Consider the following 22,025-nt stretch of genomic DNA (forward strand, 5'->3'; position numbering starts at 1 on the left):
GGTTCCAGCAGCTCCTGGAGTGAATCAATGCATGTTAGTCCTTTGGGGCGCTGGGAGAGAGCTGGTGGGACCCCTTTGTTTTCAGGGGAAGAAATAGCACCAGGGGGCGGAATGTCTGGAGTTGAAGCCTGTTACCGGTTTTTAAATCTTCTTGGTACTCATTGTTCAACTGGTGGATCATCTGGACCATGGGCGGCTGCACATTTTTTGTCTTTTGTCCACCAATTTATAATTCCAGAGATTTGGCTCTTCCTCCAAAGGGTATAATGGGGCACAGAGACTTAGAATCTGTCCAGCTTGCTGCTTGCTAGTAATCAAAGCAACATATTTACTGAGGAGAAATATTGAAGCTCCAGCATTTTATTTTATTTTATTTTATTTTATTTTATTTTATTTTATTTTATTTTATTTTATTTTATTTTATTTTATTTTATTTTATTATTTTTTTTTATGATAGTTACAGAGAGAGAGAGAGGGAGGCAGAGACACAGGCAGAGGGAGAAGCAGGCTCCATGCACCGGGAGCCTGACATGGGACTCGATCCCGGGTCTCCAGGATCGCGCCCTGGACCAAAGGCAGGCGCCAAACCGCTGCGCCACCCAGGGATCCCAAGCTCCAGCATTTTAAAATTATTTGAGTTCATATTAAATAATTTTCTTTGTAAATTATTATTACTGAGGATAAAGAAATCCAGCTCTTCCAATCTCTTAGATGGACACATTGCCTTTTCCAAATCCATTGGAAACTTGGAATTTTATGCCTTTGATATTTCCATACCATAGTATGGATAGTCTTTTACTTTACTTTTCTTTTATCTCTCTCTCTCTCTCTTTTTTTTTTTTTTTTATTCATGATAGTCACAGAGAGAGAGAGAGAGAGAGAGAGGCAGAGAGACAGGCAGAGGGAGAAGCAGGCTCCATGCACCAGGAGCCCGACGTGGGATTTGATCCCGGGTCTCCAGGATCGCGCCCTGGGCCAAAGGCAGGCGCCAAACCGCTGCACCACCCAGGGATCCCCTTTTTTCTCTATTCTATTCTATTCTATTCTATTCTATTCTATTCTCTTCTAAGTAGGCTCCATGCCCAACATGGGGCTCAAACTCAGAGCCCTGAGTTCAAGAGTCACGTGCTCTACTGACTGAGCCGGGCAGCTGCCCCACAGATACTCTTTTTGTAGTGAAATTATATCATATCTATGTGTTAAGACACATTCTTGAAGCTTTTATTATGTTTTTAAAGATTATTTACTTACTCATGAAAGACACAGAGAGGCAGAGACACAGGCAGAGGAATAAGCAGACTCCCTGCAGGGAGCCCCAAGAGGGCCTCGATCCGGGTCTCCAGGATCACACCCTGGGCTGAAGGTGGCGCTAAACCGCTGAGCCACCTGGGCTGCCCTCTTTAAGCTTTTATTTATGAATTACCTATTAACCCTGCTCTTGTGGAGCTCACGGTCTGGGCTCTGGTGGGAGAGATAGGTCTACAGAGGGGAAGGGTGTACAGCCTGGCACCTGCCGTGGTGGTGGTGCGATCACAGTGAGGCCCAGAGGGCAGAGCAGCGGGGGAGAGGTCCCATGAGGACCTGTGTCAGCCCAGCCGGGTTTGGAGAGTGAATAGGAAAGTGCTAGATTTAGAGAGCAGAGCTCGAGGAGTTGAGTGGGCTCGGCTGGATGGCGAGGCTGGGTCCCCGCTGTCACCACCCTCACGTGCTTGGTAGTAACTCAGCCCTGGCCTGTTGGTTACAGGGAAGCAGAGAGGTTTCTGAAGGGGGCTGCGTGGATGAGGTTTGGGGGCCAAAGGCGACGTGATTGCCCTACTCCACAAGGAGCCCCGGAGGCCGGCTCCCACTCTCTTGCCTTCTCTCCCTCCCCGCTGCCCATCATTCTGCAGCACAGACAGCTCGTGGGGCGTTAAGCCAGTTGATGATGAAACCTTTCCTAACCTAGTTTCTCACCACCTGCCTGCTGTTTGTCACCAGTGGACAAAGGAGGAAGTGGGGCAGGACAGCAGTTGGCCGTGCAGGGAAGTAGCAGCCGCGGGCCATGTGCTGTGCTTGGGGAGGATTTTCAGACCGTCCGTCCGTGTCTCTGCAGGTGTGTCGTGCTCTCTGACCCCCTGAAGGACTCTTCTCGAACTCAGGAATCCTGGAATGCCTTCCTGACCAAACTCAGGACATCGCTTCTTATGTCTTTTACCAAAAACCTAGGCAAATTTGAGGACGACATGAGGACCTTGAGGGAGAAGAGGACCGAGCCAGGCTGGAGCTTCTGTGACTATTTCATGGTCCAGGTACGTGACTCAGCGTGCAGCCACGCAGCTTCCTCTTTCTCTTCCTGTCTCTGTAAGTGAGGCGGGTTTTTTGTGGTAATTCTTAACTGGCATAGTTTTTAAAACCAAAGGACAACACACAGTAGCTGACAGCCGTTTCCTTCTCTGGGCTCCCCAGGCAGATCCGAGGTGGCCTCCTGGGTGGTTCTGTCATCAGCTCTCCTGCTCCTTCAGAGCTTGGCATCTGGCTTTTTATGAAATGGCCTTGTCCTCAGAGTAATTTGGGTTTTGTTAGTATGTTGGGCCTTCTGGGCATCTCCCATGGAAGTGACTAAGGCAGAGAAGCGCTGGTGGTGGTGACAGTCCTGAGGACGGAGTTGCCTACTACCTGCATGACACCGTGGGTACATTGTGACTTCCTGGGGCCATTTATTTCCTCTGTGGTTTTATTCTATGGTCTTGGGTTCCAATAAAGACAGTCTTAAGCTAGTTTCCAGGGGACCTTTCTAACCCTGCAAAGAGTGACAGGAATGATACCCTTAGGCTTCATTATTCTTGTTGACTATATTTGACTGAAAAAAACCTAATTTTTGTGTTTAAATTGCACTTATATGTAAATTACTGAAGAAATAATGCACCTTGAACAAATGAGAGACCAGTTCTGATTAGAAATGTTGACCCTTATCTCAGACTGTTGCCTGTGTCTTAGTGGTATTTGGGTGACTGGGTGCGTGTAAGGGGATTGCACAAGTCCACAATTCACTGTAGGGTTGAATTGTTGCAAACCTTTCAGTGGCCCTGTCACTTCACCTTTCAAACTTCTTAAACTTGGTTCCTAAGAGTTACAAACAAGGAACGGGGGAATCCGAGTGAACCCTGTGGGGTGGGATTGGAATCTGAGATATCCGAATGAAGCCATGGATGGATAGATGGATGGATGGATCAGAAATACAGACACGTGTGTGAGGATTATATGAATGCATATATTTCCTTTGTCCTCTGACAGGGCCTAGAAAAAAAATATTTCTCAGTAATGTAAACACACTTAGTGCCAAAATCTTGGTTTCTAAACTCCATTCTTAGTAACAAGTGCCAGGGCTCCTTCTAGAAGTGTTTGATTCCAGGGATGGGGTAGGGAAAATACAAGATGGACCAGGAATAGGACTTAGCAGAAAGTAAGGAAGCACCCTCAAACAAGCTGAATATCCATTAAAAGAAAGTTAACACTGGGCAGCCCAGGTGGCTCAGCAGTTTAGCGCTGCCTTCAGCCCAGGGCGTGACCCCGGGGTCCTGGGATCGAGTCCCACGTCAGGCTCCCTGCCTGGAGCCTGCTTCTCCCTCTGCCTGTGTCTCTGCCCCTCTCTGTGTGTGTGTGTGTGTCTCATGAATAAATAAACCTTAAAAAAGAAAAGAAAAGAAAGTTAACACCACCTAAAGGAGCCTCCTCATGGCCATAGCTGGAACAGTCTGTACAACGATGGAACTGGATTTTAACCATGGAATACAATTCCTATCCATGAACCCTCATAGATATAGATAGTTGGTTAGATTAGTAAATGGAGGAGAAGGTTCAGCTTTTCCATATAGAAGAATGCCAATTTTATTTATATTTTTATTCATTTATTTATCTATTTATTTATCTATTTACCTATTTATTTATTTGAGAGAGTGAACGTGTGCGTGCACAAGCAGCGGGAGAGGGAGAAGCAGGCTCCCCACTGAGCAGAGAGCCCGATGCAAGGCTCAATCCTAGGACCCCAGGATCATGACCTGAGCTGAAGGAAGATGCTTCACTGACTGAGCCACCTGGGTGCCCCAAGAAGAATGCCAATTAAAAAGCATGTGTCTGGGAAGGCAAGGGCAGTAGCAGAGATAGAGGATGCCCAGTTGTGTCCCTGCTGCTGAAGGGCCATGGATGGTTCCAGGGGTCATAGAGGCCTTTTCCTACTTCTTCTGGCCTCCTCTGTGTGCATTTCTACATGTTGACACTTTAGGTCCTAAAACTGACTTTTACTTAGTATAATAGAAATGTTACTTTTAATGCTGCAACTTTAATAACTATGTGTTGTTTCAAAAAGTTGATTGACATTTTTGCTTTTTAAAAACCTTTTGTTTGGGTAATAGGAAGAACTTGCCTTTGTGTTTGAGATGCTGCAGCAGTTTGAAGATGCCCTTGTACAGTATGATGAACTGGACGCTCTGTTTTCTCAATATGTTGTCAACTTTGGTGCTGGGGGTGAGTAGTCCACTTTTGGAAGCAAATTCTTTCTTAGTATAGCTTTTCCCACTTGTAAATAGTCTGGAAGCTGCCATTATTTATTTACCTAATGATTAAATCACCTTTTGTGGTTTTTTGCAAATTATATGGGATATATTCTCATGGTTCTAATAGGAAATGATAGGAGAATTAAAAATTAGTCACTTTCACTGTTAGAGCATCTTAAGAAAGCATTTACAAAGAAGGTATTTTTCTGGTATAAAGAGTTGTTTATACATAACAGCTGGCCAGTTATGCTTCTAATTTCCGTGCCTCCTTGCTAGCGTAAGAGTGGGAATCGTGTACTTCTGTTGATAAGCTGTCTTTGTAATATTTGAGTGCTCATTGCAGAATTTTAAATGGCACCATTGTACATCTTTTTTTAAATTTTGAAGTCTTGAATTATTTTAGAAGTGTGAAATTAGCTCAATGAAACCACATACAGAGAAAAGAGTTCGTAATCATTCTCACTGTTTTGGTTGATACTTATTTCGCTAGAAATGACATCGTATTATATAGATGTTTGTAGCTTCTTATTCTTATTAACAGCCCATCATGGACATTGTTCCAAGTTAACAGATCAAGTTTTCAGTTATTTTTGCTGTGGATTCATTCATTAATTCAACCATCCCTTGATGTTGGACTTTTGGGTTGTTTCCATTCTGGCCACCACACACAATTGGGTAATTGCTAGGTATTCTTTTTGAAAGAACGCTAAAGTTTCTGAAGAAAGGAATGATTTCAAGGAATCCTAGTGCCTACTAGAAAACCTGTAGGAAGATGAGTACTGGTACTTAGCTTGGGCACTGTCTTCTAGAAATGATGATGAATGGCACCTATTGGTTCTCTCTCCAAACCAAATTTAGGAAGCTCAGAGTTGGATCTCTTACTTTGCTAAGATACAAATGTAAACATAACCAGAGCAAAGTATTTACTAATTAAATTTTAAAAATTTAATTTTCATCTCCATATTGTACATATTTAGATATCTTACATATTTCTTACATCATATTTCACATAATTTCTTTGTACACTCAGCTTTTAAATAAATCTTGGATAAATTAAAACCCAAAAGTATGCCTGGACCACATTTTGCAGGTGAATGTTAAGATTGTTCATTTTTGTTCATTCATTTCACGGATGCTTATTGAGAACCCTGTATGTACCAGGCACAGTTCTGAATATAGTAGGTAACAAGACAAAACCTCATCCTTCATGGAGTTTATGTGAAAGGGAAAAGAGTAAAGGAATAAAAATCTTCAAGTCAGGTAATTGTAATGAGTACAGGCTGTCAGAAGGGGTTGTGGGTGAAGGGGCAGAGTGTGATGGTAAGTGCTAGGTGGTCTTAGTGTGGTCCGAGAGGTTTGAGTAAAATGTGAAGGGGAGCCAGGAGAATGCTGGCCAGGGGGCCGGACAGAGGGGCCTGCTGGTGTAGGCACCTCCCTCAGTGTGCACTTGAGCAGTTCTGAGTATAAGTTCTGGTCAGTAAAGGGTAGTTGCACTTGGCATTTGAGATGTTTAGTAACATCAGTTTGCCAATATTGAGTTGCTTCCTGGTGGGAATGCAGCATGATGAAATGGTACAACAGCTCTCTTTTGAAGTGAGAAAAATAGATTAAATTTTTGCCATATGGGTTGAATGACTAGTTATCGTGGGCTTTTAGGCTTACTTTAAGGCCATGCTTGAGTCTGGAGCTATAAGTTAGAATTGCGGAGCCTAGTTAGAAATTTTTGACAAGCAAGGATGTTTCCCTCCTGCTTCCTGCTACTACTCTTTCCTTGTACCTACTGTCCTTTCCTCTAGGGTTGTGATTCAGGTAGCTGACATGGTTGAGTTAGAGACAGGCATGAGGCTTCAGTAAAGAAAGACAGGGTAAGGGAGGCAGAAAGACCACATCATATGAACAAGCTAATGTCTGGCATGCAGGCAGAGAGGAGCTGGCCCAGTATGCTCCGGCCTTGTGCCTTCTCTCAGACCTGAGTACGGAGCCTAAGGTCTCCCTGACGCCTTAGCCCGCCAGGGTGCAGTTGCATCCCGACCTGGTCATGACCCCTGGGCATGGTATGTTGGTGTGCCTCATGGTCTTGTGCTCATCATCGATTGCCACGCAGGGGTGGGACTACTCGTGGCTACTGCTCTGTCCCCCCATCACGAGACTGTTCCATGCTAGTGTAAAGGGGGCGGGCCCATGGCTAGGGACTAACTGGTTGTTGGGCCACCTGCTGGTACGTGAGTTCTCACAGCCCCGAGTGGGAATCTCAGGAAGGTGAAGTCATCTGTAGTCAGCGCCTTTCATGATGTGTGTTTGTTTAGATGGTGCCAACTGGCTGACTTTTTTCTGCCAGCCGGTGAAGAGCTGGAATGGATTGATCCTCCGAAAGCCCATAGATATGGAGAAGCGTGAATTGATACAGAGGCAAGAAGCCACCCTGTTAGATCTGCGCAGTTACCTGTTTTCTCGCCAGTGCACCTTGCTCCTCTTCCTGCAGAGGCCGTGGGAGGTGGCTCAGCGCGCCCTAGAGCTGCTGCATAACTGTGTGCAGGAACTGAAGCTCTTGGAAGTGAGTCTCCCATTTTCCCAATTTACCCGTTTCTTCATTGTTCAAACAGATAACTCTGAACCTTGGATCCCAGGCATTGAACTGTTTGGGCCGGAGGAGAGGGTTCTCTTTTTCTCAATGTCCTTAATTGTTAGCATATGATTTGTATAGCTACTCTGTATGTTGATTATTTAACTGTTCAAAAGTGTCATTCCTGCTGTCAACATTGGGGAGTTCATGTTGGCCCAAAGCAAGACTCTTAGATCAGTTTCTTTATGTAGGTTCTGAGAGAACTTTGGCTCATTCCCTGAGGAAGATCACTCACCTGCCACACACGCAGCATGAGGCTTTGTAGGCGGACCTTTGCGTGATTTCAGAACCACTTTTTTATGTTGCATGTGAACACGTGGATAACAATGTCAGTGACACACAGCAAGCTGTGCCACATTAATCAGTAGCATGAAGGTTCAGGAAGGTACTTTACAAACGTGTATGCATGTACGTTTGAGTGAAACCCGTTAGTGAGGCTGTATATTGTGCGTCGATTGTGGAATATTGGCCTTTGAGGATCGATTCCCCCCAGGGCTCCTGCACCCTTACTGCTCATAAAATCATACACGTTTTGGTGAAGTCAGGGACCTTTAATGACTAACTAGTCTGCGGGGGGAATCTCACCTTTTTTGTTTCAGTGATGTCTTTACCTAGAAAGGGGCACAGATGCACATACACAGTGTCACGTATCATCTAGAGGGTTCATGGACACCCCTACCTCCCCCACCCCATTCCGCGGTTAACGACTAGCTGAGCGATCAACTCCATTTTACAAATGAAGAAAGCAGGCCCAAGAGTGACTAGGTGATTTACCCAGTAACCAGTCACAGAGTCAAACCCTCCACGCCAGACTCGTGTTCTTTCTTTCGTGCCTCCTGCCAGCGCTCCCAGGGGCACAGTTCTAAGAGGTCCCCGAGTGTAACCGTACTGCGTTAGCCAAACCATGGTGGAGGCAGTCCCCCATAACATAGTCACTTTCCTCCTCTGTACCCCAGGATACTGAGGAACAGGCTCAGCACTTAGTTTAAAGTGATCTTAAGAGATTAAAATTTTTTTTCTGACCTAAATGAAGAGAAATTATCTTAATTTCTAAAGGAGAAATCCCTAGCCTAGCTGAGAAATCCCTAGCCTAGCCACAAACTCATGAATGTAAGAATTTGTATCAAATTATTATTCTTGCCTAGGTACTTAAACAAATGAGGGAAGATCCTGCCTTCCGTCCTGAAGTGATGATCCTTTAGCTCCCATCTTACTGTGTAGACCTGGGTGATCTGCTTTGGCTGCTCCGATCTGGCTGTACACAGCGGGGGCTGTGAGGCAGGGCACTCTGTGTATGTGTGTGCCTGCACACTTGGCCCGATTTAGAGATCCTGTCAGGGGTTGGAGGAGAGCTAGGGTGTGCAGTAGAGCCCAGGTGGTTCACACTTAGCGTCTGCAAACTGTGCTAACCCCGGGAGGGTTCATTAGCACGTGCTTGTGAGGCTCAGGGCACGGGGGAGTTGGGGGATGCTGGGCCCCACCTGTCACCAACTGCAAGATTTAAGAATCTGTCCGAAATTCTTGCTCTTGCCTCCGGAAGTTGACTAGTCAGAGCCTCGTGGCCAACCTGCAGAGGAGAGGAGAGGAGATGTTGTCAGTGGCTGCCGCTCCTGGGGAGGGGCCTCTGGCCCTGCAGGGAACCACTTCCTGCCACTCCTCCAGGCTTCTGGAAGGCAAGGGAGCCTGTGGATGTGTTACATACAGCTCCCCGGATCTGTGAGGCCAGCCTAGGGGAGCAGCGGGGAGGCCTCTTGCTCTGACGCCAGCACACAGGCGTCCTCGTCCCAGCACAGATCCCTTCTCACGCCGGCACCCACACGGTGCGAGTGGGCTGCATGGGGGCATGCGAGGTGTCCCACTCGTTCTCAGCACAGCACACACGCAGCAGCATCTCCTGCCCACCGTGGCTTGTCTCTGAGTCCCTGCTACCTCTGGCCATAGTAGGAGCGCATGGAAACAGGTCGGTTACTGCCCTTCTGGCTGGAAAGAGAAGCATGCAAGGAGCAGGTGGTGTGGACGCTTCCTGGGAAATGCTCCTGCCTGCAGGTCAGTGTGTCGGCATGAGGTAGTTGGATCCTCTGCTCCCGTCCTCTGGTGCGGGAGTGCGCTGCGGGCTTTCCACGGGCGTGGTGGTGTGGTGTGCACCTCGTGTCCGTTACACTATCCTTTCTCCTGGTTGTTTTCTGAGTGAACGGGTCATCCTCTGGGCCGTTCCTCGAGGGGCTGCACCCCCACTATGAATCACGGTTATTGTACTTTGTACTTTTCTGGTTCTGCTGTGTGCTGTGGAGATGAGTTGACCAGAGCGGAGTTCAGGGTGAGGACATACTACCCACTGTTTGCTTTCTGTTTCTCTGTTCTGATGACCCAACTTCTCGTTCGCTGTTCTCTGCTGTTCTCCTCATCCCCCCACTGGGGGTGGGGTGGTCTGTGACTGTGCCTTCCTTCTGCATCCTGCCACGTGAGTGCCGTGGACAGTAGCTGGGCCCCAGAGGCGTGCTGCGCCCCATGAACTGCCCAGGGCACAATCTGCTGACCTCCCTTGTGCTCTGCTTGTCCCACAGGTGAGCCTGCCCTGTCCTCCAGGGACACCTCCTCTCACGTGTAGTCAGCACCGATGTGAACACCGTCCCCTTGCAGCCCTTTGCTACGAGCCGCTTTTTTGTCCTCTCTGCTGTCCCAGCAATTTTTTTTTTAAAGATTTTATTTATTTATGCATGAGAGACATATATAGAGAGAGGCAGAGACACAGGCAGAGGGAGAAGCAGGCTCCACACAGAGAGCCCGACATGGGACTCGATCCCCAGTCTCCAGGATCACATCCCGGGCTGCAGGTGGTGCTAAACTGCTGCGCCACCGGGGCTGCCCTGTCCCAGCAATTTGTAATCTTGTCGTTAGGGGTTCTTTGTGCAGGTCAGCTTTTAGGAAGACAGTTCAGCTTGGAGGCAGGGAGAGTGGGCTCTGGAGCCGTAGGGCCCACACTCTGGCCACACCCCGCCCTGTGCCTCCCTGCTGGGGACCGGGGCTTGTTTACTTGCCCCTTTGGGCTCCCCTTCTCCGTCCAGGAGATGGAGGCAGACAGTAGCTGCCGTGTGGGTGCTGCAGACCCGCCAGGTAGCAGGTGTCCAGGGAGCTGAGTGTCAGCCCCCCGAGGTGCCAGTCAGGTCTTAGTGTGACCCTCCTGTTAATGTCTTCTCGAACATTTCTTTCCAAGGATGGAGAGCCCATGCGAACATGTGTGTCAGCATTATCCTAAGGCTAGATGCTACATGATACCTGAGGCAAAAATTATTCTCTTTGCCTTCTTATCTCAGGTTCTTTCTGGAGGTTGGTTTCTGGCGGGGTGGGGGAGGGTGTTTTGTCTTGAGTAAAGTTTTCAGTTGGCAATTATTTGGAAAAGTGTATTCTTACAGTTTCTTTTAAATTTTTGTGGAAACTTAGGGAAAAGACCCTAAATTATTTACATTTTGTATACATTTAGTTCTACTATAAAAAATAGGCTCATTTCCTGGTGTCTGGGCTAGCTTTTTGGTGGGGGTGTTTGGCACATTTATATCAGCAGCCAGAAGCTATCATGGAGCCATGGCTTCTGACACAGGCCCGAGGGGGCTTGAAATGGTGCCATCCCAGGCTGTGCTGACGGAGAGGCCAGGAGCTCAGCCAGCTTGCAGCCTGGGTCCGTGTGTAGCTCTTGTAGCTTTGGCTTTTGTTCATCCTTTTAAGCCTGTTTGTGCATCTCTAATTGTGACACTTCTTGAGCAGAAAATGCTATGTCTGTTTGCTTCTGTGGTTTGTAAAACATGTCCTGATAACCTCCTGGTTGATTTATCCGTTGATCTGAAGTGTCTTCTTTGAGACTGGGAGGCCACACGCTGGCCAGATGCCATGGGAACAGAACAAGCCCCACCTCTGTAGTGGGACCTGGAATTCCCGTGCCAGGGGTGCCACTGAAGAGCCTTGGGCCAGCACGTCTGATTGAAAATGTGTAAAAATGGAAATTGTACCTACCCTGTACAGCTGTTAGGGATTGAGGCGTAACATCCGTAAAGTAGAGCAGTTCTGTGTGAGCTCAAATGTCTTTCCACAGAGTATTTTTTTCCAGAACACTTAAAAAAATTCCCTCCATTTATGAAACATTGAATGTATTGTTTATATGAATTTGGAATAAAGATAGGTATACAGAAGGAAATGTCATCGCTTATTCTAACAGCAGGTCCCCTTTTGGGTCTGTGGCCTGTCTGCAGAGGAAGTGCATTCATTCAGTCAGTCCTGTTAGGAACATTTGGATTGCTCAGAATTATTTGCAACTTCATCAGTGTGTATTTTTGTTTATCTCTGTATGTGATGTATTCATTCATGTTGAACTAATAGCTCGGGGACATATGGGACATACATGTTTTTTTTTATTTTATTTTATTTTTTTTAAATTTTTATTTATTTATGATAGTCACACAGAGAGAGAGAGAGGCAGAGACACAGGCAGAGGGAGGAGCAGGCTCCATGCACCGGGAGCCCGATGTGGGATTCGATCCCGGGTCTCCAGGATCACGCCCTGGGCCAAAGACAGGTGCTAAACCGCTGCGCCACCCAGGGATCCCCATACATGTTTTTAAAGCTTGTATTTATTTATTTTTAAGACTTAATGTATTCATGAGAGACACACAGAGAGAGAGGCAGAGACACAGGCTGAGGGAGAAGCAGGCTCGCTGTGGGGAGCCCGATGCGGGACTCTGTCCCAGGACCCTGAGGTCACGCCCTGAGCTGAAGGCAGATGCTCAACCATTGAGCCCCAGCAGGTGTCCCTTAAAGCTTTTAATATACATTGTCAAATTGCCTTCCAGAGAGATCGTCCCATTTTTCAGTTACACTAGCAGTGCCTGTTTCCCTGCATCTTTGGTAAGAAAAAAAAAAAGTAATGTGCATATATTTTAATCTTTACCAAATTGTGAGACTATAAGGAAGATATTTTCTAGAAGGTCATTATATATGTTATAATGACTTCCCAAATGATTTTTTTAAAACATGTATCCCCCTCAGTACTGATTCAGTTGGCAGACAGGGTCGACCAAGAAGCACCAGGATCCCAGAGGAGCCACTTGGTCTGGAGACTGGCCAGAGCCAGGCACAAGAGGCCATCATAGCCAGGCCACCAGTTTGCAAGCAGAGGCTGCATGTGGTAGAAGCTTTTGGGCTAAACTAGATGAAATAGAAAAGGCGTGCCTTCCAGGCTGGTCACTGGGATCAGTGTTCTGAGGTTCGGGCTCAGCTGAGGACAGAAGCCAAGGCGTAACTGAGGAGAGTGGCTTATGGTCAGTGAGTGCTTGCTGTGGGGCTCCTGGGTAGGCAGGTGGGAGTTGTTGGCGTGACCTGGAGCCATGAGGACCTGACGTGGAAGAGGAGTAGGAATGGACAGGAGGACAGGTAAATGGTGGAGGTGTTGCTGAGGAGGAACTGGAGAGGGTTGGTGGCTCTCAGGAGGAGAGAAGGGTGGGAAGCATTCGGGAGCCAGTTGGTTGCTCTCAGGACACTGGTAAGTATGGGCTGGGGGCACGGCGCACAGACGAGGAAGAGCAGGTCCCTCTTGACCCGAGGAACCCACAGTCGAGTGCACCGAGCCGGCCATGGGTATGGAGGGTCAGCAGTGTCGCCAGGCGGTCAGAGGAGAATGTTCGGGTACAGAAGGTGTATCAAGGATGCAGAGGTCCCATCTCTGCACAGAGGCTTCAGTTCAGTTCAGGGAACATTTCTGTGGCACCTACTGTGTGCTAGGGAAGGTTTCTAGAGGTGGTTTTGGATGATGTATGCCAAGCAGGCATTTATTCTAGGCACTGCATTTTTAGCAGAGAACAAGATAGACCCGACCCTATCCTGGGGAGTTTACATTTTAATGGAATGAGTAGGTTAGGTGAGAATTCGCCAGGTAGATGTAGGCTTGTGGTGGCAAACGCGAGAGCAAGTTTGGGGCAGAGAAAGTTTTAGTGAAGGGAGCATAAAGGAGCTCAGTCTTGCGGAACTTAGGGGGTGAGACAGGGTTTGCTGGTGAGGCTACAGAGCGATTGGAAGTGTTTGTATGTCCTCCCGAAGCCTGGGTTTGGTTCCATAGCCTGGTAAGGAGCCGTTGTTGGATTTGAAGTCACGGTGCCATGAAAAGTGTGGGACCTGCTGGGGCAGAGGGCAGATGGAGGCCCACAATTAGATGGAGGCAGGAGAGCCAGGGACCAAGGCATTAATCCACTGGGGAGGACAGCAGTCTGAACTAGGGCAGTCGGGGTACATTTTAAATAAATGGATTCAGGAAAAATTTATTCGTTGAGTCTATTGAATATCTCAATATATGTAAAAGTAAATCTCGATCTCGTACCAGATACAGTTCCAGGTGGAGTTTTGATCTAAACATGAAAGATAAAGAAGCTTCTAGGAGGGCATGTGGGAGACTATCTCCACGACCTGGAGGCTAGCAGATATTTCTGACACAGGATCAAAAGGCAGTGACCGTAAAGGAAGAGAGTGTGGGACTGGACTACAGGGAAGAGGCGCGCCACGGCGTGGATATGCAGGCGGGACGGGCTCTCCCCTAGACAGCGTGAAGAACTCTTGCGCATCAGGGAAAGGGACTGAGCCATCAATAGAAGAATAGGCCAAAGAAGCTCTCCAAATGGCCACAGAGCACATGGACAGGTGCTTCATGTCCTTAATCATAGCGAAGGGCAAACTAAGTCTGCAGTGGAGGCCAGCACAAGCCCGACCATGGCCACCGTCGCAGGGCTCCACCCGTGGTAGCAAGCGGGGGGGAATGAGCTCCTTGGTGGCCGAGGGGGTGGCAGTCTGCGCCTGCACCGTGCAGAGTTGTGTGGCAGTACCTGTTGGAGCCAGACGTACACGTGCCCGTGAGCCAGCTGTCCCGCCCTGGGTATCTCCACACACAGGGCCACACGTGTATCAAGAGACAGGTGCAGAAATGCTTGTGGCAGCATTATTCATAATTGCTGGAAATGAAATAACCCCGATGCCCATCACGTACCAGGGGTACTATCCTTGTGGTCCGCTTGCACGGCGGCCTAGCAGACAGCAGTGGAAACGGACGGACGGCTAGCGGACCAGAGGAGCGAAGAAGTTGGACACCGAAGAATGTAGACGTTTTGCTTCCATGTACACAGCATTCAAGATGAAAGTTGTAGCAGCCTGTTGTGAGGCGTCCGGCCAGGGCTGGGTTTGTGAAGGGGGTGGCTACCAGCGAGCTGGACATGGGGGCGACTGAGGGAGGGGAGTCCTGGGGGCAGGGGCTCCAGCAGGAGGCCAACATGTGCCGGTTCCTTATGATGCAGTGTTTCTCAGTGTTTGGTCTTGGAAAACATGAAGGTTTAACAAGAGAAAGAATAAAAAGAATGCCTTTAACTGTGGGCTTAGAAAACGGTAAAATGGCTCTTGGAGTCAGATACTAGAGGTCTTAGGAAAGGAGGGGGTTTCAAGAAACTAAAGCAGATACGCGGGTATCCCCAGTCCTCAAAAGTTCGTTTTACACCACTTCACCTTTACAAAAGACCTGCATTCGTACTTGTTCGCATTAACCAGAGAAAATCCGAAGAGGATTTCCACTTTTAGGGAAAGAAAGGGAAAAGGTGAAAACAGCGTCCAGCAGCCATCCGCTGCACCCCCGCAGCTGTCCCAGGAGACCAGGACTCCTCCGAGGGCCATGAGGCCTCCTGAGAGCCCCAGTCTTGGTCTCCCTGCCCTGGTGCCGCGGGCCTTCCTGTGGGAGAGGGGCACCCGGTGCTGCCCCCTTAGCCTCCTGTGTGGATTGGTGTACGGGGGCGCTGGGGGGTCTTGGTGTCGGAGAAGGCTTCCTCCCCCAGAGAGGCGGGCCGTATCGCAAATAGCGATCTCCACAGTAGCCAAACCCTGGAAACAACCCAAACGCCTGTCGACAGGGATGGATTAATAGACTGTGGCGTATTCGTAGACGGGCGTAGGGCCCGGCAGTGGAGCCGAGCTGCTGACAGGCCCCGCAAGCTGGGATTGTGGCCACGAACGGATGGGCTCGTACCGGGCGATTCGGTTTGTGTGAAGTTCAGCCGCCAGTGCCAGGGCAGGAAGGGGTTACTCTTGAGGGTGGATTTTGACCGGGAAAGGGCGCTCGAGGGAACCTTCCAGGGTAATGAAGGTGATCTGTTCTTGATTTGAGTGCTGGTTGCAGCTGTAAACATTCACGGAGCTCTAAAGTTAGGATTGGTGCCCTTTCCGTCTCTCACTGTGTGTATGTGTAACTTCTTTTTTTAAGGCAATGAGAAGAGGAGGACTGTAATTATATTTTAAAGATTTCTGAAAGTCTTAGGTCCGCCACTCCTGAAGTTGGGGCTGCCGTGGAGCCCAGCTCTGTCAGGCCTTGGAGTGTGTAGAGGGCAGTTGGGCCCTTTGGGGTATTGGGCTTTGTTTGGGAGCCAAGTGGGAGAGACATACACACACACAGCAATGTCAGAGGGCAGCGCCCCGGGAAGCACCAGGTCTGGGGGTGCTGTAAGATCCCGCGGGACGTACCGGTTACTACACGGATGTCTTGCAGTAAAAACTCCCATGGCCTGTGAAGGAAGGTGCAGGAAGCTGCGGTAGTTTCTTCCACTAACCAGAGCCAGTTAGCACGCGGAGCTCTCGAGCAGAGCTTGGAGAAGCCGAGCAGCGGCCAGCGAGCGGTCACCCCGGGGTGGCGTGCGTCCCCAGACGAGGGCCAGCAAGGCGGCACCAGCCAGGGCTTGAACCAGCAGCATGTCCAGGGAGTAGGATGGACAGAAGCCCCTGTGCTCCTTGGGGTGCGGCCGCCTCCAGAGCCTCGGGTGGGAAGTCAGAATGGCCGTGGGGCCGTGGGGCCTCTGGGTGCACCTTCTGTACGGCGCCAGGGCTGCTGCGCGCCAGTGCTGCTGCCTTCTGTGCACCGGGTTTCAAACTCACCAGGGTGGTACTTGTCCTTGGTGGAGACAGAGGTGCCTCGGGAACATCTGTTCATGGTCTTTCACAGAGGAGTAGCTTCTCTCGTGCTGCGTGCCGCCCATCTAGTCTGCTCGCGTCCGGGCCTGCTGTCGGGGCTTCTGTCTCAGAAGCTGCTCTCAGCTCCTGCCTGCTCTGATCCCACGAACCTGCCTGTCTGCACCAGGCCCCTCTCAGTGCCCCCACCAGCCGCTCTCAGTGCTCCCCCCACAGCTCCTCAGTGCCCCCCCAGCTGCTCTCAGTGCTCCCCCCATAACCCCTCAGTGCCTCCCCAGCCACTCTCAGTGCCCCCCAGCCGCTCTCAGTCCTCCCCACCCCACAGCCCCTCTGGGTGCCCCGCCCTGCGGCAATTCCCTGCTGACTGCTGGGTGTTCCCCTTCCCTCTCTGGGTTAATCGGGGTCAGAAGCCCTGTGGATAGCCATGGTGCGTCCCCTTTCTTCTTGCTGGCAGACAACCAGCGTGTGCCTGAGGACAGGTGGCATGTTCAACAGAAGTTTCCGCAGAACGGGTGCCCATGATGGTTGTGTCTTGTGAGGTGATAGTACCAGCGTGTGCGGCCTGGAGCCAGGAGGGCCGCGAGGCTGGGTCAGCTGTCTGAGAGCCCAGCCTGGGGTGACTGGCGAGGAAAGGATGCGCCCTGTGCAGGCTGCCCAGGATGCGTCCTGCCCAGCAGCTCTTCTGTGCGCCCCTGGCGTGTGGTCCATTCTCTAGCCAGAGGAGCTGCTGACGCTATAAGCGGTTTCTATGTCAGTTTTTCTTCTCGAAGGAGAAGAGTTGTTTATCTCATTATGCAAAAACTGGGCAACTTAGCTTCTATGGGAACATTAGGGGGACTCTGGTTCTTTCCAGTTGGTTCCAGGTCCTTGTATTTGAGCTCAGGGTATATGGAAGGAGTCTTTTGTGTCGGCATTGGGCAGTCTCCCTCATCAAGGGATGTACAATTACCTCTGCAGTTCCGATTTTTGAATAGTACCAGTTAACAGATCTCACCCAACTGGGGTACCAGTTGGAAGATCCCTTAGTTGTTAGTGCCACCAGGAAAACAGCCCCGCCAGCTTGAAGTGTTAGGATGCCGTTGATGGTGAGACACATTCCTAGTTCAGAGATGCTTGAATGTGGGGAAAAGTGCATCTTAGAATGAGTCATACATATACGGTAGATGCTTTTTGCATTTGTGATGATATAGGGTTTACTTGATTGGTTTTGTAATGGGAAGGCTCAGATATATGCAACAGTAGAGAGGATAATGTGGTGAGCTTCTGGGTCTGCCATCACCAGCTACGGCAGCCACCCACCTGCGTGTCCCATTCTTTTCTTTTCTTTTTCTGTGTCCCTGTCCACAGTCCCCTGGGTTATTTTTAGGCAAATCTTTGACATCATGTTTTTCTTGTGGGTAATAAGAGTTCAGAGAGTATCTCTAAGCAACAAGAGCTCTTTTTTTGCAAACATAATCTAACACTTAAGAAAAATGAATGAATTAAATAATTCCTAAGTATCACCTGTTATCTACTTAATGCTCAGATTTCACGTATTGAGCATGGTCTTCCTGAAACGGAGCTTGGTGCTCACCTGAGGTCCTCGCTTCCACCCTTTCTAATGTGTGTTCCTCAAACTTAAAGTGGTCAGAGTCAGCCTTTTTGTTGCCGCCTTTTCCTAATAAGCTTTCCAAAATATATTATTGGAAGTTCTGTCCCTCCCAGGACTCTCCTTAATACTGGAAATACAAGACCAAAGACTGTGTTTGGATGTAGATCCCCACTCTCCTCTCCAGAGGCGTGAACTGATGTGATTATTGTCACGTCCCGTTTCATCCTCCTAGCTGTGTGGACGCAGCATTGGGTTGGGTCGCTGCTGGAGGGACGTGGTAGAGTGTGGGGTCTGGTGCCTTCCCCAAGCTCTGTCCTCATGCCCGTGCTTGTACCTTCCAGGTCTCTGTCCCGCCTGGTGCTCTGGACTGCTGGGTGTTCCTGAGTTGCCTCGAGGTGCTGCAGAGGATAGAAGGGTGTTGTGACCGGGCGCAGATTGACTCCAACATTGCCCACACCGTGGGTTTATGGAGCTATGCCACTGAGAAGGTAACCGCCCGAATGCAGGCGTGGCTCTTGTTCTGCGCTGTGCCTCTGGGGTGGGAGGATGGAGGAAGCTGTCTGGAGAAGTGTTGTTCACTTAGTCATCATATGGGTGATTCTAGTCACTTTGGGGTGTGTCCATAGTGATGCACAAAATGGTTCCCTCCTGGTGTCACTCTTCAGCATAGACCACATCCTTGCCCTGTTTGTGCTGAAGATGTTCCACACCAGGAATTGGGGGAGGGGGGGAGTGGGGGGGTACAGAGAAGGGTGAAGTGTGTAGAAAAGCAAGGGGTTTTTGTGACAGTGATTGATGGTCACCCCGTGTGCCCGCTGGGGTCAGGTTGCAGGTGTGGATGGGGCGGGAGGCCTGGAAACTTGGGACAGTGCAGGTAGGTGCGTGGCACAAGCTGAGGACTGCCAGCCTGAGAGTCACTCAGAATTACCACGTGCAGGTGTGAGGTCGAGATAGGTTTTTATGTTCAGGTGAGAATTACTTACATAGGAAAGCTCAATTTCTTCTAGAATTTAGTTGGATTTTAATTTTTTATATTCAAATTCATAAATTCTCTGCTGACTGCTATTGGAAATTACCTGAAATTGTGGGTTTATCTCAACAGCTAAAGTCCTTGGGCTATCTGTGTGGACTTGTGTCAGAAAAAGGACCTAACTCAGAGGACCTCAACAGGATAGTTGATCTTTTGGCAGGTTTGGGAGCTGAGCGACCTGAAACAGGTACTTTTGTTGTGTATCTGGACCAGTGATACAGTGAAAAGTAATGAAAATGTCGGTTGTATCTTGGCATGTTTAACTCAAGTCCTAACGATGTAATTGTTCCTCATGTGGGAAATTATACTCCTTGTTAGCTGACCAGATTAATATGCAAGATATTTTATTTGCTTTTTACTAATGTAAAGAAGTGTTAGGGTTAGTTTAAGAAACTGGAAGGATTTCTAAAAATTTTTCTGAGTTTCTCACAGGCTTATACAAGCTGATCATGACTCTCTACAGCCTGTGTGGAGTTAAGATGCACCATCTCCCTCTGAATTACAGGGGATCTAGTTTCTGAGCAACATAGACAGACAAATCCTTTTACTCACTAAGTTACTGGTAGCTCATAGAGCCCTCTGGAAGGAGCCTTACCGATTCTTGCAGGTGTAAACCTGAGCGAGTAGTAAGAGTGAGATTTAGCCAAAGCCTGGTGGCCCAGACCACCTATGTGACGTGTGAGGTCACATTGCCAGGCTCCAGCTTAAGACACATCTGATCATCGTGAAAGTGATGGAGTTACAAACTCTAGTCTCAATCAAGAATGAAATATTACACACAGGGGTTAGGCTCTTTCATGACTATCCTACTTGGGCAAGCACAGAGGTCGTGATTAGTTCCAGGTGGCATGGCTGTCCGTGATGTCCCCAGGCAGCAGGTGAACTCCTGAACCTGTAGCGTGTGAGGGTGGGTGTGGACTCATGACTGGACATACTGAGGACGGATAAGGACTCTTCTTTCTTTTCATTTAAGCCAACACAGCTCAGAGTCCTTATAAGAAACTCAAAGAAGCATTATCATCAGTAGAAGCTTTTGAAAAGCACTACTTAGTAAGTATTACAAATGGTAGCGGTCTACCCCTGGCCCCCTGGCAGAAAACTGTCTCTGGAAGACTTTGCTGCTACGTGGCCTTGGGATAGGGCATGGGATGGTGTTCCCGACCTCCTTCTTGTTGGACTCGTCCGTTTCTTTGTGGAGTCCTGGGGAACTGCAGATGACACCCGGGATGGTTGTTGCTCATGAAACGTTCATTAGTATGCACGGTGCCATAATTAGGCATAAAGGCATCTTCGGATATTTATAATTTTGTTCAAAGTGGTATTGCTCATTCAACAGAATAGAAATTATAAGGAAGGATAATGAATGGTTTTCCATGTACAAAAAAAGTACTTTGGACTTGAACAGAGAGCTATTGTACTTGATCTTTAAAAGATTTTGCTTTGGAGAGCCGGTGGGAAGCGCAGTGCAGGCAGGAGCTGGGTGGGCCAGCTGCAGTCCTGAGCCCCGGGTAACCTGGGAGCATTTGGCAGAGCTTTTTTGTCCCTGTTCTCCAAAAAGTGAGAAAACTATTAAAAATGTTACCCACATACAGAAAGTACTCTCAGAAGTTCAATGTTTTCTGCCTGTCAAATTCGTATTAGGTTATTATTCTTCATAATTTATGTACAAGTTAATGACTTTGTATAAATCACACATTACATAAAAATTCAACACAAGCAAAGCTGTGAAGTAAACAGTAATGTTGTATTAATAATGAGGTCTTTCGCTTCAGCATTGAGTGACTAAGTGTAAGATTTGTCTAGCGTTGAAGCGTGGTCTGATGCGGGCGTTTCCTTCCCTGCAGGAGCTGTCCCATGCTGCCATTGAGATGCACACGAGCATCGGGAGGACCCGCTCTGCCAGGCTTGTCGGGAAGGACCTGGCTGAGTTTTACATGTAATTGATTGTGAACGTTTCTTGGGGTTTCAAACATGCCGCACATCCAGTAGGAGAGGGTCTCTCTTGTGTGGGGTTGATGTGAAGTGCCCATCAATATGCAGAATGGAAAATGTATATAGCCTGCCAACCAGTCGGCATCAGCTTTATTTTCAGTTTCTTCTGAAAGCCAAATGGAGAGATTTTCAGCTTGTTACCCCCTTAATATCTGTTACCGATCTTTGTGGGTTTTTTATTGCATTAAATTAACGTAATGTACTTCTCTATATGCAGGTGGTATTTAGAACATATATGATAATCGAGCATTATAATTTACTTAATAAAAGAATCATGAATAGTTAGAGATTTATGCAGTGGCATAAATTGGGATGCAGATTCTGAAATATTCTGTTATAAAGAATTTTCTCTAGGTTATGTCAGTTGCCTCGTGGGCAGATTGAAAGCCTGGAGGTCAGCGATACGCAGTACCTGCGTGTCTTCTGTCTGCGAGAGAGGGCTGCTCTGGGCCTGGGGGACACAGGGTGTACAAATGCCGAGAAGCTTGCTGGTCTCTCTCCAGCTCTAGGGTTGAATGCTAGAGAAAAGACTCAGAACTTAGCATATTTCTCATGTGCTTGATAAAATCAGCCTATTGAAGAGTAGAAACCGTATCTGGCAGCATAATTGCTATTTCAGAGCAAGCCCTGGAAAGGGATAGAAATTATAAGGGAAACGATGTTTAAGTCTCAAGTGTGTGCTTGAAATGCTTTCTTGAAATGTATAATTAATGAAGTAATTTTATTAGATGAAACCAGAAAGAATAATTTCACTGATTAAAGTGGCTGCAGAGGGATTCGTAGATCATCTGAGTAAACTTCCTGGTGTTCAGATGTGGTTGGAGCAGTTAGCCAGGCACACACCTGGCTGTGGGCAGTCAGGGGTTAAATTTGGCAGGTCCCGAGTCTCCATCTAGGGAACCTGAGGAGTAAGGGTTCTGTTAACAGCAAAAAGCCGCAGCCTCAGATGTTGTGAGTGGGCCCGCCTGGACGCTAGTGTATCCTGCGCCTGGGAGCCCCCGCGGAATGGCACCGGTCTGCCGACCAGAGACTCGGGTGCTGCTTCAGCCTCCACAGACTAGCTGGGCGCGCTGGCCTCCACTCTTGGGGCTGAGGAACGGCCTGTAGATTCCCTGCTCTAGGACGTACGAGGCTTTGGCTGGAGCTAGTGACGGAGGAAGTATTGAAGGTTCTGACCCCTCTGAAACATGAGGACATAGGACCACCAACACGTAGTTTGAGAGCTTGAAAATTTATGTAATTTGAGAATTTGAGAGCTCTCATTTCTGTAATAAGAGTAGG

The 22,025-nt window shown here is 48.5% G+C and overlaps 1 protein-coding gene across 4 annotated transcripts in view; it reads left to right on the forward strand.

Moving 5' to 3' along the window:
- TRAPPC10 (trafficking protein particle complex subunit 10) overlaps positions 1–22,025 on the forward strand; it is an 89,330-nt gene that overhangs the window by 37,340 nt on the left and 29,965 nt on the right. For 3 of the 4 annotated variants that reach the window (XM_077879363.1, XM_077879364.1, XM_077879366.1), the window contains 7 exons: positions 2,093–2,288; positions 4,392–4,503; positions 6,839–7,086; positions 18,064–18,210; positions 18,825–18,939; positions 19,726–19,802; positions 20,597–20,688. In XM_077879363.1, coding sequence (XP_077735489.1) covers positions 2,093–2,288; positions 4,392–4,503; positions 6,839–7,086; positions 18,064–18,210; positions 18,825–18,939; positions 19,726–19,802; positions 20,597–20,688 — 987 coding nt within the window. The remainder of the gene's footprint in view (positions 1–2,092; positions 2,289–4,391; positions 4,504–6,838; positions 7,087–18,063; positions 18,211–18,824; positions 18,940–19,725; positions 19,803–20,596; positions 20,689–22,025) is intronic. The other variant, XM_077879365.1, reaches the window with a different exon arrangement.

The sequence above is a fragment of the Canis aureus genome, chromosome 30 (assembly GCF_053574225.1).
Source record: "Canis aureus isolate CA01 chromosome 30, VMU_Caureus_v.1.0, whole genome shotgun sequence".
NCBI classification, from domain to species: domain Eukaryota; kingdom Metazoa; phylum Chordata; class Mammalia; order Carnivora; family Canidae; genus Canis; species Canis aureus.